The sequence below is a fragment of the Nelumbo nucifera genome, chromosome 1 (genome assembly GCF_055504915.1).
Source record: "Nelumbo nucifera cultivar China Antique chromosome 1, China Antique-T2T, whole genome shotgun sequence".
Lineage (NCBI taxonomy): Eukaryota > Viridiplantae > Streptophyta > Magnoliopsida > Proteales > Nelumbonaceae > Nelumbo > Nelumbo nucifera.
The window spans coordinates 173,829,700-173,847,852 of NC_142649.1; the positions used below are offsets into that span (position 1 = coordinate 173,829,700).

At 35.2% G+C, this 18,153-nt stretch overlaps 1 protein-coding gene across 4 annotated transcripts; it reads right to left on the reverse strand.

Moving 5' to 3' along the window:
- Positions 1 to 228: 228 nt before the first annotated feature.
- LOC104596382 (Mitochondrial inner membrane translocase complex, subunit Tim44-related protein) lies at positions 229 to 11,033 on the reverse strand. 4 transcript variants are annotated; one of them, XR_016080668.1, is made up of 13 exons: positions 10,544 to 11,033; positions 10,382 to 10,422; positions 10,107 to 10,207; positions 9,896 to 9,976; positions 7,764 to 7,846; positions 7,205 to 7,256; positions 6,020 to 6,109; positions 3,021 to 3,089; positions 2,735 to 2,836; positions 1,930 to 1,998; positions 1,359 to 1,415; positions 453 to 600; positions 229 to 349 (listed from the first exon to the last, which is right to left on the reverse strand). XR_016080668.1 is itself a non-coding variant. In XM_088895309.1 (12 exons), the coding sequence occupies exons 1-12, from the start codon at positions 10,612 to 10,614 to the stop codon at positions 514 to 516; spliced, it is 903 nt and encodes a 300-aa protein (XP_088751435.1). In that variant the 5' UTR covers positions 10,615 to 11,030; the 3' UTR covers positions 452 to 513. The 4 variants fall into 4 exon arrangements, 2 of the variants coding, with proteins under 2 accessions (XP_088751435.1, XP_088751436.1); XR_016080669.1 differs by lacking the exon at positions 229 to 349 and adding an exon at positions 1,603 to 1,724 and having other exon boundaries at positions 452 to 600; positions 10,544 to 11,030; XM_088895309.1 differs by lacking the exon at positions 229 to 349 and having other exon boundaries at positions 452 to 600; positions 10,544 to 11,030.
- Positions 11,034 to 18,153: the final 7,120 nt, after the last annotated feature.

Genomic DNA, 18,153 nt, shown 5'->3' on the forward strand with positions numbered 1-18,153 from the left:
ACAAATAATTGATCCTGGTTACAAATGGATCTGCAATTTAAAATTGCCTTAAGCCTCAATCAGATTAACATTAGATTTGATGCTAACTGGCTTATGATTCTTGGATAACCATAATGTAAAAGTGTAAAACTAATGAATCTTAAACGATTGAGCAGCCACCCATTTGTTGGCTTAATCCCCACATTTCTCATTCAGCACTATAGAATTAATGAATGGACAATCACAATATAAAACTAATAAATTGCTCATTCAGCAATATAGCTCCCATATGTAAATTTTTTTTGGATGAGTTTGTCAACAATAGAAAATTCTTGTACCTGAACTGTCCAACTTGGATTTCATTTTATTCCTACAGCAGTTCAGTGAAAATGAAATAAATTATTAATTTAAATGAAAAAAAAAAGATGAATTGAGTGAAAAACTGAGGTTGAAAACTTTCAAGTATTTATTACATTACTCATCAGTCATCAGTTCTCTTCATCCTTTAAGCTCTCTTACTGTCAGCCAACCAAACTACAATGAAATCCGGCCACAAAGACGCCAGTATGCTCCAGTGTGGAAGAGAGATTTCTCAAACACCCAAATATCACGTACAAGTACCTATACATGCAGCATATGAGGAACAGATACTAGTGAAAATTTGACAATTTCTCTTTGTAATAAAAGAGTATCAACATTTATTTTTTGTATTGTTTATGACAAAAGTTTGGGAGTATACCAAAACTCGATATGATTTACCGATTTCATTTAGTGTTGGTCTTGTGAATCTTTCATGTAGGGTCCAAGAAATGACGAGTGTGGATTTTCCACTTGCCACATTTTAACATATACATGCATATTGGGATCTTGATAAGCTTTTTTGGTGTAAAGATTTTGCATGAAAGTTTTTTGATGATGCCAAGTGGGTTGGTTCAGTTGTAACTTGTCTCTCTCTATCTTCGATGATGTCATATCACCTGTTATTGTAGCCTTTATTTTAATTAATTTGCTTTTCTTATAAAAAAAACAGTTTCTTTTAGATATTCGGTAACCATTTTATGCATGAATGAAGCCCAATAATTGGAAAATATTTTCTCCAACAATTCTATACATGATGGACTGGTCGGCTGGTTATCTACAGATTCTCCACACTCCTATGAAATTAACGCTTAAATGATCACAATCAAAGGTGTTACAGTAGTGCACATTGTTATTACAAGGGTGTCTGCCCCCTAGAAACAGTCTAGGTATTAGGTATATAAGAGAATTAGACTAGGTTACCTGGGTGATTAGCAACATAGGCTATAAAAATAAAATCAAGATTTTTCTTTTTTTTCTATTAGAGCAGCATTAGCAAAATTGTGGTTTGTGGATAATACCTCTTTTGTTTTATCTCCAGCAACAACCACACCTTTTGAATCATATGCCTCAAATTTCTGCAACAGCAATAACAATGAGAAACTGGGAATTGGGAATCAACTAATGAAATCCTTCCATAATTATTGAGTGGAAAACCATGTGAATTTTTTCATCAACTTTAGAATTTTATTCAACACAATGGAGAACCATATGAATATGACTCAAGAGGTTAGATCTTTGACTTCCAGCATCCAGTCTGAATACCTCATTCAGGTAGATCTTAGGTGTGCTAATGCACTGACTGATGAACTTGCTTTGAGGAGTGACTTGTATTAGCAAAGTGCCTTGCCTCGTTAGGAACTCAAAATTGGATCAGTAATCAACATCTAGGTTTTGTCATAAACTTAATTGGTTACTCCAACTATGTAAATCAATGCTTCAAACCACACAAAAAGGTAGGGTGTCACACATTTAATAATAACTTTCAGTGCATAACCAAAAACAAATGTATCCACAATTAGAGCCCCTCAAGGATGTAAAATGCATCTCTCCACCTAGGGATAACATATGGTTCAAGTGTGGTCTGTATACCTGTTTAGCCAGGAACTCAAGTGTAAGCTGTACGAATACTTTGTTGAGGTCATTTCTATCAATGCCAATCTGTGGAACACACAAAATTAGAACCAAATGCAAGAAATCAAGTGTCATTTAACATGGGAAAAGAAATAGCGGGAATGAATCTTGATATAACAACTATTACCATGTTCAGTATCTTAAAGGTTCCCCTTTATTTTTTTAGTAATACAGTGTAAGTTTATACTTGCCTAAGTGTACCGGTTATCATGAAAATGAGCATGAATAGATGAATAAAAAATCTGTCAGCTTGTGTCACATGTGACTACATTGGTACATACTAATAGTCAAAATGTGCACTCTACAAGATCCAAGAAGATCTCATCAGCCAAAAATTGAAACAAGAAACAACCCAAAGGTTATGATATTTAAAGACGCTTTGCATGGCCATTAGGTAGCAAAAAACGATCCATTTAATGCAATCAAGTGGAGAGTCAAACAAGTCACATACATTGGTCAACATAAGTAAAAATATTACAGAGTGGACAAAAGTGTTCATAGTTGTTTTTCACATTCTAGAGGATGTCATCAGTTTTGTTAAATTCTCGGACAAAAAAAATGAGTGCAAGACTTTCTGTATAAAAGTAATAATTTACCCTGTCCTAAGGAAGTATGTCAAATATCCACAAATTAAAAAAATACAGAAACAACACATACTGGGGAGAATGGTATTATATGGTATTCAATCCATTCTTGTGTGAATATTCCTTTTACAGCCTACTGGACTAATAAGCATGTGAAATCATTGAACAACTGAACTTACCAATCGAGCCCGCAGTGTTCGTATTTTAACAACTGGCTCAATCAATTCCCAGTAAACACTACTCCACATAGATTCCCTTTGTTTGATTTCATTCTTGAGTGCCTGAAAATGTCAAATTTAGAAACAATAACATAAATATTAGATAAAAACAGCAATAATACCACTGCAATTTGGGCATAGAAGCATATGATTACAAAAAGAAAATGGAATATAGGAAGAAATGGGGGGAAGGATACAACTAACAATCCATAGGGAGCAGTGAACAAGTAAAATAACAGTATCTTACTGAGTACATTCTGTCTGTAACCACCTTCCTCAATGATTTTTTATCTCCATTTGCCATCAAGGTATTTATCTGGCAAAGTTGCACTAATACATCAGAGGATAAAAAAATACCAATGAACTTTCATACAAGCTTTACAAAAGAATAAAAGTTCCAAAGGAGAACTTCAAAGAAAAAAAGCAATATATCCTGTCAACTGTAAGAAGTATGTTATGATTACGATGCAGTCATTCAAGGACTGTAATTATACCATCGAAAAAGGCATGCCCATAGTATGATACTGTGAAGTTGGTTGTTCATTTCAGTCCTTGAGAAGATGGAAACATGTCAAAAACGTCTGAAAAAAGTCTCCGGTTTTCTTTGTCTTTCTTTTGTGTGTGTGTGTGTGTGTGTGTGTGCAAACACCCTAAAAAACTTTTGAACAAGGATTGACTTCCAGCAAACAATTGAAAAAGGGGGAACACATCAGTTCTTAAGCATTCATTAGCTTCATGAACTGGACAAACTAAGGGATAGAGGGATGTTCTCAGTAGTCGGTAGCAACACACCTATTATGCTGCAATATTTCATGTGCTTGTAGCCTTGTATTTAGGTTTATGTTTAGTTTTGTCAAGCATATTCAGGGGTTTGTGTTATCCACTGAAGCTCAGGGATTTGTTGAGCATATTAAGGGGTTTGTCAAGCATAACAGGGGTTAGCTTAGAATCTTTAAGAGGACTGAAATGTCAGAACTTGGTTTGTAGATACTTCCAGAATTTGCACATTGTTTAAAAAACATTGTCAGAACTTGGTTAGCTTAGAATCTTTAAGAGGACTGAAATGTCAGAAGTTGTTATGATTACAGAAGGGGGAAGAGACAGTTATGGACAAACTATTGTTTAAAAAACATATACATTGGCAAACACCCCCTTGGTCCTTGGTCTTTTGATTTTCTTTCCCCTTATCAAATAGACATATGAGAAAAACAAACAATCAAGGATGATGTTCACTTCAATTTAGAGATCAACTAGTCTAGCTGATAGACAAGGACTACAAAGAAACTAATTGTTTTGGGAAGGTCCATCATGGGGAATGATTGGATCATGTAAAAAGGGATGGAAAGCAGTGGGTGGCTAGCTGGAACTAGCCCAAGGGGTGCTGGGCACGTTTCACATTAGTAATTTAGTATATCATTCTTTCTCCACAATTAATAAAATTTTCAGCTGTTATTGATAAAAAAAAAAATTGCATGTGAGACTCAAGATTGAGGTTTGAACACTGACAGAATTGTGATTAGAGGATTCACTCCTCTGTAAGCCAATCCCCCCCAGCCACCACCACCACCACCACCATAAAAGCATTACATGAGGTTTTGAAATATTGAAAAGTGGTAATGTTGATAAGTGCTGAAACAATCCAAAATACCATGTCGCAACAATTTTTTTTTGATAGATTCTATGTCGCAACAAATTGGCATGCAAGGGTTCCTTGTGATTGTCAGAGAGTTAGTGTTTCTTTGATCTGCACTGAATTCTAGAAACATTTGTTGCTTCCATTTCTGTTTCTTCTTTATTGGGATCCTTACTAAGGGATCCATTTCTGTTGCTTCCATTTCTGTTTATTCTGATCCCATTGGCATAGGGATTCAATCAGGACTGAAATCATATCTTCCCCTTCCCTGTAGGCATCGGGTTGATGTACTCCTTGGGTTACTCAAAAGTGGAAGAGGCAAACTCACAGGTGGTGCTAGATTGGATGAGAGACGGGGATGAAGGCCCATGGTTGCCACATCATTTCATCAGAGAGGAAGGATACTTTACTGCCAGAGTGAACACCTCATACTGTTGAATTCAGAGATCTGCCCACTATCTTGCCAAATTATATGGCTAGGGAGGGAGCAACCAGGAATGAGGTATACTTGGGCGGTTGGGCCAGATGTTCTGGATTAGTTCACTTTCTGTCATTGATATCCAAGCTCTTTGACTTAGTTCTTGTATATTGCTTTAGCTTTCTGATGTGATTAGTGTGGGTCAGATCTTTCCTTCCTCATTTCTTCTAATTTCAAAACTTTGATCTTACAGCATAGAGTCCTTTTAGTTTTCCATCCTAAAAAAGGTTAGCTTAGAAGTCCATGTCTGTCTTGATTGGATCAAACTTGGATCCATTGATAGCCCTAATTTATACAGCAGAAATTGGGCACATATTTTTGTTTATTATTATCATGGACTCTTCACATCTAAGGGGGAGATTCAACCGCAGTTATATGCTTCTCTAATGATTCATACAGACACTAATATGTAACAAAGCATGGATTTATCATGCACCTGCACAATATAGAGAAAGCTGCAAATGCATTAAGATCAAGCCAAAAGATGTATAAGAGCTGTGTCTTGAATCATGAATTCCAAAGGTTTTGATTCAAATCTTATGTCTGAATCCTTTTCTGTAAAAATCTTATCATTTTTGTTTGAATCCTATGATTTGATTTGATTCATAAATCTTACAATTTATACAATTCTGGCGATTGACGATTCAAATGAATTCAACTAAGAATTAGTTCTCTACTGTGTCATTTTGTTTTGTTTATATTTAGTTCTATCAAGGGTGGCTTGTTTTAAATACCTTACTTGAAATTGATTTATTTACGTTATTTAAGACCATATAATTGAATTTATTTTCCATCATATGTTGGATAAAAAGTCATTGTATGTGGATTACTGGATTATTTGACTTTCAAGTCAAAGTTGATTATATCATCTTAGACTTCTATTGTACAAGTGGTAAGTTCTATTGTTCTATGTATATTTAGCCTTTTAGCGCATATACATACTTTTTTGACAAGTTTGTAAAAAATAGAAATAATCTTACGATTCACAATTTGATTTGATTCAACTTTCTCTACGATTATGATTTTCAGAACATTGGTTGCGTTACTGACAGAAATTAAACCAGTGTAACTTGGACTTCCCCATGAAAAAAAAAAGTCTCTATATTTCCATCACATAATAGGAGCATAGAATCACCTCCTTGTATAACTGTACAGCCTCTTGATAAAACTGCTTTTTTGAATATCCAGCTTTCCTTAACTTGGCGATGGCATATGCATTCTTGAGCTGAAAAAATAGAAACAAAACAACATATCATCTTTTCTTTCTTGGTAGGTAGGTTTGAATTAGGCTCAGACGTCACAAGCAAGATGGAAAATGCTAGCCAATTCATACACAGGTTCAAGTTCATCAAGTTGTATATGTTTTGAAATGGAGAATGGTAAGGATTTTAAAAGCCTAAAAACATATCTGAATAATGAAGTGAGAAATAATTCATAACTCATATTTGTATGTTTCAGTTCTTACAACATTTATGGACATAATATGACAATTAAAGAAACAAAGAAAACTAACATGAGTGTATTATGTCCCAGAAACTTCACACACAGTTCTCAGACTCAGAAGAATTCACACAACTCGAACATCAACAAAAGAAACTGGTATTCATTCAGAAGAAAACATTAACAGTTGGTCGGTTCTTCGAGAGACCGCCGGCTCTCCCAATCACTCACAGTATTCTTCGCTCAAGAAAAACATACCTTCCCCCATCCCTCAAAGCCCCTTCTTATACTCTTCTCACAGCATAACTGACTCCCTCTATAAATGCCCAGCCGGCCAAGTTATAAATGCCCAACACTCTTCTTATTCCTAACTGACATAGCTATAAATGCCTCAAGACTCTCCTTATTCCCTTCAGCTATAATTGCCCCCATGTGTTCAATTGTTCAATTATTCCCCCCCTTAGCCGATTGTTGACCTTTCCTCTTCCTGGCATACGTAAGGTTAATTGGGGGCCTATCAGAGGGTACCAATAAAAACAACTAACACGAAGTCATGAGGTATGAATTCATTACTTCTGTTCTCATGCTTATCATAACCACCAGAAAAAGAAAAACCATGAATCAAATGCCATTCGCCGCAGGTTATAATTTGTAAAGTTACTTGTCACAGTCAAACATGAAACTAAATATTGTTTTTTCAATTGATATCAAAGTAAATTTACATGTTTCATAACAATTAACAGAACCCTTTTTCTTTCTATGAGTAACATGTGACAGAACCTGTGAAATGTCAAAGATTCATCATGGCTATGAATGAGAATATAGTAGCACCTGCATTTGGAAATTCTACACTAACACTTTGTAAGCAATTAAATAGTACCTCTATAATGATATCTTCTTTTGTTCTTTTCCAACCACTTCTTGTGAACCATCTGATCAGCAAATTATCAATAGGTCAGTGGGAAAGTAAATCATTATTTCCCTTTTTCTTTTTACTTATTCTTGCTTCTTCATTAATAAATTTCTGATAATTACCAATCAAAAAAATGTGGTGAGTTCACTCTCTAAGACCTAGAAAGTAGGGACGACAGAGTTATAAAGATGCCTTCTGGTCATAAAGATAAAAGTCTTACTAGAGTAAAAAAATTAAACTTTAATAGTTGAGATTGCCATTGTCCAGTTTAGGTTTTGTTATGTTATTAGTTGGCAAATAGTAACATACCTGAAAAATATAAGTTGAAAATTAACACAATATGATTTAATAAAATTGTTATGAAGCAGTATTAAAGTATTTCATTCACATTAAACTCACTTCAAAATTGCTGACAAAAAAAAAAATTAAACTCACTTCAAAATCTCATTAATCTTTAATTGAAGGCCAACTAATAGAATCTACATCTATTCAATGCAGCCAAGAAAACATATGCAACTTAATCAACCTTCTCCAAAATGGAATGGGTTCACGAGGTGCATATGGCTCATAGACAAATCCAGGACTCACCATAGACACTTGTAAAGCGCCCTGCATAAACAAAAGCATAAGAGGCATAAACAACTATCATATCAATCATAGCAAGAAAGACAAATAAGCACATTAGACACATGACCATATTAGCAGAGCACAAATAATGCATTTCCTGAATTGCTGGTATTGTTATATTGTGATAGGAGCAAAAGTGGGGAAATTGTGCTCTTCTAGTGTACTCCTTTGTAATACATTTTGAATTATTTACTTTTTCAGATCCTATATTTCTTTGAATTTTTTGGGTGAGCTAATGATTCTTTGATATATTTTTAGCAGCTAGTACTAAAGGCATTTAAGTACAAAAAGGAAATTTGTATGAAGTTTTACTCCTTTTCACCATTACATGGTTTGGGGAGAGAAAAATGCTTGTATCCTTAATAATCTACCTAGCCCAAAGGGAGTTGTATCATGGAGTTCCATAGGTTACTAGTCTCATGGTCATGGATATTAATTCACAAGGAGTTCAAGGAACCTCAACACTCTTCTTTCCTTAACCTGTTTTTTTTTTTTTCTTTTTTGTAAAATGCATGATCAAACCTCATGTTCCCTTTTTTGGGATCTGAAGGAGATCTTATTAAATAGCATGTTGTTGTACATGGGCCATACTCATACACATATTACACTTCTTTAGTACTTAATACATACGTAGATTATCTCTATTAATTTAATGAATCTTTTCTGTGTTGCTGATCCAAAAAACATACATACTTAGATTATCTTCTTCTAAATAGATGATACACAAAATCTTCAACTATAAAAGTTACTTTCTTCATACTAATCCCAATTAAAGAATATTAATACCAATTGAGTTGACATCCCCAAAGCGCATTTAATCCCAAGTAAAGCTTAGCTATTTCAGCTATAGAAGGAGAGGCCCCTTTGCCCAAAACGAAAATCACCAAAAGGGGGTTCCTTTATTCAAGTGAAGGAAAACTTGAGATGACATTTATTCCTTTCCAGTAAGTGGTTTTTCAGTTGCCAACCAAGCACCACTCTGAGTAGAAAATGGGTGTTCAAGATCACAATATCAAAAGCCAAATAAACTGGCCACTTTAACCATTGAGTACTTTCTCTGGTAAAAAATTTGGTTTGTAAAGAAACAAATATTGACTATGAAGCCCCTTGTGCTCTCCTTGTGGATGTTTAATGTTACTTTATGATGCAATGACATCCAGAAACCAAGGAACCTATCTGCAACCATAATGCCTATTCTGCACTAGCCCCAAATATAGGAGAAAACAGTGTGTCATATGATAATATCAACTGCTAACCTTTCCTATGAGGAAGAAAGAGCCTGATGCTATGCCTAGGTGTATAGGAGGAGCAGGTTGAGCAATCAGTAGGTCAAAGACAATGCCCCAAAGAAGTTTTTCTCACACTGATGGTCAAACTATCAGCAGATACTAGGACCTTTTGTGAACTTAAACTCCTAACAAGTTCTTCAGGTAAGCATTGCATTACCATCAAGTCATCAACCTGAAATGATGAACGCTTGTCTTTCATATCTATCTTCACAAGAGAGTAGATAGTCAAGGGGCAAGAAATTTTATTTCACCACACACACAAACAGACCACCATGTTCTTAATTTAATAAATTCAACTAAGCTGTGCAACAGAATGGGCATCATTGGTGCATCACTAGTAATAAAAAGTGGGTTTTGCCTCAATGTGTTTATATCCAACAATTTATTGAACTCCATCAGTATAGTGTGCCTTGTCCTTGTGTAGTTACAGTGTTACATCGACAACTATGAACATTTACAATCAGAAGTATCCAATGTTTCGCTCACCTCAGTCTCATAGTCATCTCCAGTCCCTGAAAGGATCTAATTTGAAACTACATATCATAAGCACATATGCAATAAATCCCTTTAGTAAATTATGTATCAATTATAAAAACCGAAGTTGCTTAACTTTTTATGTTCAATATAACACTGGAAGCATATTCACACTTAAATAGCAGGAAATGCTATATATTTAATATACAATCAATTCGAAAAATAAAAAACGACATACAAATCAGTTAGGTTAATGAATAATGGATACCATTTGTCGTATTTGAGGAGGTGCTTTCGCTTGTGTCGTTACCAACCTCATGTCATTCACAAAGGCTGATAACTCGGAACCCTAAAAACAGCAAACAAAACATTTATGCATCGCAGTGAAGTTCTGTAATAATTCTCGGAAACATTGAAGATAAACTATATAGGTTTTATATCTCGTAGTGGTTTGAAAATGCTAAGCTCTGAGAAGCTACCATTGCAGAACGAAGTGGATTTGCACTCCCAGGAATCCAAGAAAGATAACCATGATCTTTACGGGAGCAGTTTAAAATGCTCCTGTAAGTAAGTCCTGGAACTGATCACATTGTGCAAATCTAAGTCAGATAACCTGAACTAGAGCCATCAGTATCAGATATAAGAAATGGAAAATAAAAAAAAAAAAAAAAAGAAAAACTATATAATGCTAAAGTTAACAGATAGCGTGTTAGCAATGAAAATAAAAACTCTAACTTCTTTCGGAAGAATTTACCCTTAGAATTGAAATTCGAGTAGCTTCTTGAGCTTCCAAACCTACAAATCCAATCAATTTCAACTCCAAAGAACCACTCCACGTGGCAAAAAGTTTTACAAAAGAAAAAAAAAAAAAAAAAACTAGTCACTTGGCAGGAAAAGCAAAAGAAAAACTGCTTACAGAGACGAAATTTTTCGAATTTCAAGAGATCGATAGAGATGTTGAATCGACGTTGGTCGTCTGAGAGCCATCTGCGATTTGAAATTCTGCTTAAGAAACAAGGTGATTCTAAAAAACTTTCATTCAGCTTGTGATCTGAATGCTATGGTTGACCATCCCTTGCCCGAAGTCTTCTGGAAGAACATTGAAACATCCTGTGAGGACCGAGAAACAGTTCGCACCTGCGAGAGCTTCCGAAAGTGACGAAGTCGAAGGTTTTCGTTTGAAGGGTTTAAGGAGGAAGGATATCATACTATGTTACATATTTAGAACGTTAGTGCAATGTGCGATCGTTGACCCTGATTCCGAGAAACGCATATTTGAACCATCAGATGGTGGGGAGATAAGGTAGGGTTTGGGTTCTACGCGGAACGAGATGACTTTGCCCAGCAGGAGAATCCGTACGATAGACGGGCATGAATAATTGAATACGAAGAAAAGATACGGTTATGGTTTATGAAAAATAATAAAGAAAACAAATAAGTAATGAAAATTCTGAACTGCCGGAAATACATAACAGAGGAAGGTTCTGACCAATCAACCCCCACCCCGGTGAATTTTGATACCGGTTGGTCAGTTACTGTTTTTTCCGGTAGGCTGAGTGCAAATACGAATATTTAGAGCGCAAAATCTAATATTTTGTATTATTTTTTATGTATTTGCAATTTATGTATTTGTACTTTTTCCAAACTGAGCAGAGCAGCAGGCTCATTTGGGAAGAGTACAAATTATACATAGTGCAAATATAAAACATTTATGTTGTAGAACCCCCCTAAAATATATTGATATATTGACCAACCCCGTTGTATCGTAGAATTCCAAGGCCCTGAAAATAACATAATGACTATTTTAATCATAAAAATTTATTATTAGAAAGGACATTTTTGTTCCATTCAAGTATTCACAAATTTCTCCAAAGTGGGAAAGTTATTAACCAAAAAAAAAAGAGCATGGGTTTATTGGTCAATGGAAATCAAAATCCTATTAACCAACTTTCCCCTTCTCAAAATCCAATAAACTAATGCCCCCTATAGAGTAAGTTGAGTTGACCTTTTGAGCTCCGCTTTTTAATATTGTTACTTAAGTTTGTTGCTTATCTTATGCATGCTAGGCTTTAGATTTTTAAGGCCCATTCTTTTGTTTTGGATTTTGAGAGGGCGGAAGTTGGTTAATAGGATTTTGATTCCCATTGGCTAAAATATCCATGTTCTATTTTTAGATTTATGTGGGGTTTACGGAAAAAAATATATATTTTTTCTTGAGAAAATACCAATACTTGGATGAGACAAATTTACCCCTTTTAATTATAATTTTTTATGGCTAAAATGATCATTTTCTTATTTACCTAGAAAATAAAAGAACATGAATAAATGCACTTATCGGGTAAATATGTCTCAAAAAACACTTACTTAGGTAAGTAACTTCCCAAAAAGCGAATGAGGCCTTAGTGTCTATTATTGAGTTTGTTTCTTCTTTGTTGTTAAGGTGTTCACAATAGTGTGATATTTATTGGTTGTCTCTTTTATTGGCTATGTCTATATGTGTATGGTGCAACTCGTGCGTGCCAAGTCGCTGATACCAATTTTTTCATGGGTTGAGCCTGAGTTTTTACATTGTCACTTGGGCAGGTTTGTAAAATTAGTGTGTTTGACCTAAATTTGGGTTGAGGACTTGAATAGCTTGAGCCCAAGCCAAATCTAACCTGAATATATACATATATGCATCTTATTTATATAAAAAAAATGTATTTTTTCTATTTATATATAGGGTTAAATAGTCAAATATCCCTATAGTTTAGCAAATGGACAAAAACTTACCCTATTACTTGAAAAATGACTTAAAGATCCATAAGTGTTTTTTGACAATGAACCATTAGCGTGTCGTTACAATCCGTTCGCATGTGATGTAGGGGTGTAAACGGTATTCAAAAATCCGATTTCGAATTCGATATTCGATATAATTAATCGAATTCGGATAATTCGAATATCTAATCGGTCGAATTCGGATATGACCTGATCCGATTTGATAAATACCCAAATTCAATAAATTATTTAATTCTTATATATTATATATATAATAATTAAGTTAGATAAATAATTTTTATATTTATATACTTTATGTCAATAAAATATTTATTAATTATCTAAAATAATTAATTAATCGAATTCAAATCGAATATTCAAATATTTAATCGGATTCGAATTCAAATATTAATTTTCAATATCCATCGGATATCGAATCGAATTCAGATATCGGCTTATCTAATCGGACTTGAAATCAGATATTACCTGATCCGATTCGATTCAATCCGTTTACACCCCTAATGTGATGTCACATAAGTTCTATAAGTTTCTTAATTCCAAAACTGCCCTTTTTGCGATCAATTTTGCCCTTCATTGTTCTTTAAATTTTCAAAACAAAACCTAACCAATGAAAGAACCCCAAAAAAATTAGATATGTACTTCTCTTTCTACTTTTTCTAATTGATATATGGTGAAAAACACAAAAAAAAAATGTGTTTCAGATGAAAAGAGTCTTGAGAAACATAAAAATTTGTGGTAACTTCAGATCTGGGCGGATCTGATTTTGGGACTTCTCTTTCAAACTTTTGATTCTTTTAATCCGAATAAAATTGAGCAAAGGAGAGGGACTTTGATGTTTTTTTTTTTTTTTTGCAACTTGGTTTTGAATCTTGATGATCTATTAATGATCATCTATCTTTAACGATCTATTAATGCAAGAAACTATTGCGATCATATGAGATTTTTGGTCCATTCTTGTTGAAATTGTGGTAAAAATAAAATGGAAGAAGGAGAAATTGGGGAAAGTGTTAGGTTGTTGGGTTTAGAGTCCAGATGGAATGATGGAACCGAATCGGATTCAGATTCACATCCTTGCACGAAGAGGAGGCGAACAGGGAAGGGCATGGACATATTAGAAGAAGGCTTTTGAGGAAACCCAATAGAATATAGGGCAAATTTCTTAAACTATCCTTATGGTTTAGTTAATTGACTAATCCTATCCTTATTGTTTACATATTGTCTTAGGGTACCCCTGAATTTTCTGATAATTGACTAAATCCTCTTTACCATTAACTCCTGTTAATGGAAAGAAGAAAAATACTATTTTACCCATTATTTTCGTTCACATTTTCAAGCAGTTTGACAACATCAATTAACGGAATCATCGCTGCAGCTGTCGTCGGATATATTCATCTAAGCAGAAAATGGAATCACGTCCCTGAATTTGAATGGAATCGCTGCCATTGAACAGACTCTATTCCGGACTGGGGGGACAGCTCATACTGTGGCAACTCAATATCCTTCTCTAAGAGAGTTAATTTCCAAGGCCATATACCACCTCAACATTTATTAGGCAGGAAGTCGTATTCACAAGCAATCTTATACCCCATAAATAAAACTGTAGTGGGATGGGTGGCCTTTGTTACCCTCTATCGGCTCTGTTTTTCTTCTTATTTACAGTTGCCCAGAATGTATTGGAGATGCAAAGAGTTTTGAAGGAGCTGAAGGGGGCTATTGATTTTGGGTCAGTGATGCTGGAATCTTTGCCTCAATGAGATAGGAACAAGTTTCCTCCAACAAGATCGCCGTCAGAAATCCCTTGTTGCTTCCTCGTTCTCTTCCTCCTTTGCTGCCCTGTCAACCGATCTTGTTTCTAATCCATTTATAAAACTTCCGAATCATCAGCTGCAATGCTGATTGGGAGGTATACAGAATCATCAGCTATAGCTGCAGACCACTTTGTCTGATTCTGATCATTGGACGATGCTGAAAAGGTGGTGTTGTAGCTGATGTATGGAGCTATTGTGATTGTAAGCTCTGAGCCCATGCACAAAGGATGATTGATGTGTTTATTTCTGATTGGGAGGTATAGCTCGTATTACACTTATACATGGGAGGATCAGTCGTGAATGGTTCCTAGGATTGAAAAGCCTCAACAGCAGGAAAGGAGTTCAGCCAATCTGCAAATGTATAGTCTTTGGAGGATGTTTTGATCAGGGACTTGTGGATGTGAGGAATCACGCCTCCACCAGCTATAGTTCCTTTGATCAGTATATCGAGTTCTTCACCCCCTCAAATTGCAAGCTGCAGATGCCTTGGTGTAATATGTTTAACCTTCAGATCCTTGCTGGCATTGCCTGCCAGTTCCAATTCCAAGACTTCTACAGTAAGATACTCCAAGATTGTTGCCCCTACTCTTCCATTAGTTGCAATTCGACTTGGACTTCAGGAGACTATTGATACAACCAACGGGGAATTGCAAGCCTTCTCTAGAAGAGCAAAAGACATGTTTCTTCTTGTCCATTTTGGTGTTCAGAGTTGAGGACGTAATCGGACCTTTCGCCTTTTCCTGACATCTTTCCCACCAAAAAGATTATAGTTTTCAATGATTTAGGAACGGAAAACAAACTTAGAAGTAGTTGCAGAGAGGGATAGAAATAGAGGGAGAGATGAAGAGCGTCATTAACTCGGGGTAGGGAGACTTTCTCCCAAAAATCACTACAAAAACGGTAAAAAGGCCGAAAGGGTATAATCGGAAATTTTGAAAAAAAAGTATCGATTACATGACAGAATATGACAGAAAGTGAACGATGAGAGAGGTTTTAGACAATTATCAGAAAACATAGGGATACTCTAAGACAATATACAAATAGTAATGATAGAGTTAGTCAATTAGCTAAACCATAAGGGTAGTTTAAGAAATTTACCCTAGAATATATTCTCTTGACATTGAAGCAATGAACGTATCTAATTTTCATGATCATCACAATTCACAAGGTAGCAATCGTAGCATAGTTAGGGTCCGTTTGGTTTGAGAACGGGACTGGAATCGGAATCACCTATTCTTGGTGCCTATTTGGTTCAATCAGGAATCAAATTTGAATCCTGATTATTACTGTTTGGTTCAACTAGAAGCTGTAATTGAAATCAGCCAAAAAATTCAACTATATTCCTATTAAAAGAACCTTAAAAAAACCCACTTATAATACACTTTCAACATATACACACATTGGCAACATACTAACAAATGCGTATACGGAGAAAATATGAAAAAATTAAAAGAAAAACATTTAAACAAACAAAAAAAAAATCATTATCCACCATAATTTTTTGTGAAATCATTATTCAGCTCTACATACACAAAAATCATTGTCCAGTTTAAAGAAATCAAATTTTTGAGAAATTGATGATAACTAGAATCCATGCTGATAGCTAAGGTACAATCAAACATAAGTCATTGTACCCTTGCCAATAATAGTCAAACACTAAGGGTATGTTTGTTTACTGAGAAAGGGATGAGAAAAGGGAATATTCCCGAATGATTCTCCCTTTCTTGTTTGTTTGTTGGTAAATAGTGTTTTGGGATGAGAAACAAGAGGGATGCAAGATCCCAAAATGAAGTGAGTGGGATCGCACCAAAACAGTGCGACCCCGGTGAGAAAAGAAAAAGCTAAGAAAATTGCTCGGGCTTTGTCAAAGCAAGAAGTCGACAGTCTCCTCTCCCTTCGAAGTAGTAATCCAACGACCATATCTCCGGTAGTTTCTCCGGCCATCTCTCTGAAAGGTAACACAAGATCCATGAATCTCTCTCTCTAGCTGTCCTGTTCTACCCTTTTTTGTTGTTTTTTCGGTCTACGGTTCTTTCTTCCCCAACCCCATGTTTTTCCCCTCAGTGGCTGGAAGCTTAGTCATTTTCTTCATTGTCTCCGACAAAGGTTTTTCCGAAATAAAATCACACTCTCCACGAGCATGCGTCCATGTCCAGATCTAACATTTTAACCCCATTTGCGTAGATCACTGAAACTTCAAATCCAATAGGTTTTCTTTATGTCATTACTCACTCTTTTTCTCTCTCATTTTTTGTAAGAAGTGAAGTGTTGAAGAATGAAACTGGTTTCACTGATTTACTTTTTTTTTTGAGTTTCAGCCTTGAGGAGAGATTTACGAAGAATCCAAGTTTCTCCCTCTCATCCGGTTTAGGATACAGAAGGAGCCAGTTTTCCTCCTAGGTGAAGAAGCTTCCACTTCCGCTCCAGCTCTAGACAACGCTATTTCTGTCTGAAGTAAGAAAACTTTGATGATTGAAGTTTTTCTCTTATGCAATTTTCTTTCACAAAACAAAATTCATAAATCCATTTGAATGTTTTGATAACATGAGCTGCATTTGTTTTGTCTTGAATAAAGTGTTCATGAGTCATGATTAATCATCTTAACCATGGGGTTATTCTGGGAAGTATCATGAGTCATGATGCTCAGTCCTTTAATTGTTTCTTTGACTTTATCTTGGCGGTTGTTGATGGACTTATGTCCCCTTGTTCTGATCATCAGCATCCAAATGTAAATATTTGGATGATTAATATTTTCCGATCTGAAGCAGCTTGTATTCAGAGACTTGCACCAGTAGCTTTTTTATAGGATTATAGCGATTTATCTTGGTACAATGATCTCTATGATTGACTATGAACCCAAATGTAAATCATTCTCTCCATGATCTTTACATGTTTGCTATTTAGATGATACAAGAATTTGATTAATGCAAATCAAACCGATGTGTACTGCACAAATTTTTTTGGTGTTTTTTCTTTTAATTTTTCCAGTAGTAGACCTTTGGGTGGATTTGTTAAGCTCAATTTTTTCTAGAAACAAAAGCTGTTTCTCTTCAGTTTGGTTGGGAGCTTGGTCTTTCTTCTGAGTATGTTGAGGGGGATAATAAGGTTATACAGGTTGTACCTAGGTGTGCCAATAAGGCTGCTGACTACTTAGCTAAGTATGGTTTAAATGTCTACAGGGCCTAGACAAAAAGTCCTTTCCTGCAAACAAAGATAGGGAAGTTTTGGAAAGCCGGTATATGCAGGGGTTAAGTAAGAAAGCAGACCAGCGTTAAACATGATTCCTTTGGCAGTTTGTTGGACCCTCTTGGTCAAAAGGAACAGTCACATCTTTGAACATAGTGCATCTTAGAGGATATGTTGGCAAGGAAACTGGCGAGAAGGCTGTAGTCATGGCTGTCTATTCATAAAAGTTTCAGAGGGTCGAGAATTTTCCTCTTGTAAAGTGCTTTCTATAAACAGGAATGCATACTGCCATATAGATCCTATTGTACATTCCCAATATTTGGTGCCTTAGTATACAAGGGTCTTTGTAACTATGTCTTTTGGTTAATACAATTCAATATTTTACACTTACAACAAAAAAGGTACAAAAGGGGGGATCCAAGTAATGATTTGCTAATTTGGTCATTCAGAAAAGTCTTTAAATGAAATGAAATTTGGTTGGGTCTCCAAAATGGCCAAATGTTTTTTAACTTACTTCCCCTTGTTCATGTGGTGTCAATTTTATCAGAAAATCCCTGCTTTCAAAATAAGCATTTTCAGTGGACTAGGATACAAGACTTGTGTGGACTAGGAAAGTGAACGTGTATCCCTTATCTGACGGATGAATTTGTCCATAACCCTTCAATGTAGTAGAGGCAGTAAAGTTGTATAAAAGAAAAAAAAAATAAAAAAGAATAATTAATCTGATTAGACTAACTTTCTCCATCTTTATCTA

Excerpts from the sequence above, each read along its gene's own strand:
- LOC104596382 (XM_088895309.1), bottom strand. The coding sequence starts at position 10,614 with ATGGCTCTCAGACGACCAACGTCGATTCAACATCTCTATCGATCTCTT. Across the intron at positions 10,423-10,543 it reads ATTCGAAAAATTTCGTCTCT|GTTTGGAAGCTCAAGAAGCT; the intron begins GTAAGCAGTTTT and ends TTGGATTTGTAG. Across the intron at positions 601-1,358 it reads CTGGAGATAAAACAAAAGAG|GTACTTGTACGTGATATTTG; the intron begins GTATTATCCACA and ends CTGCATGTATAG.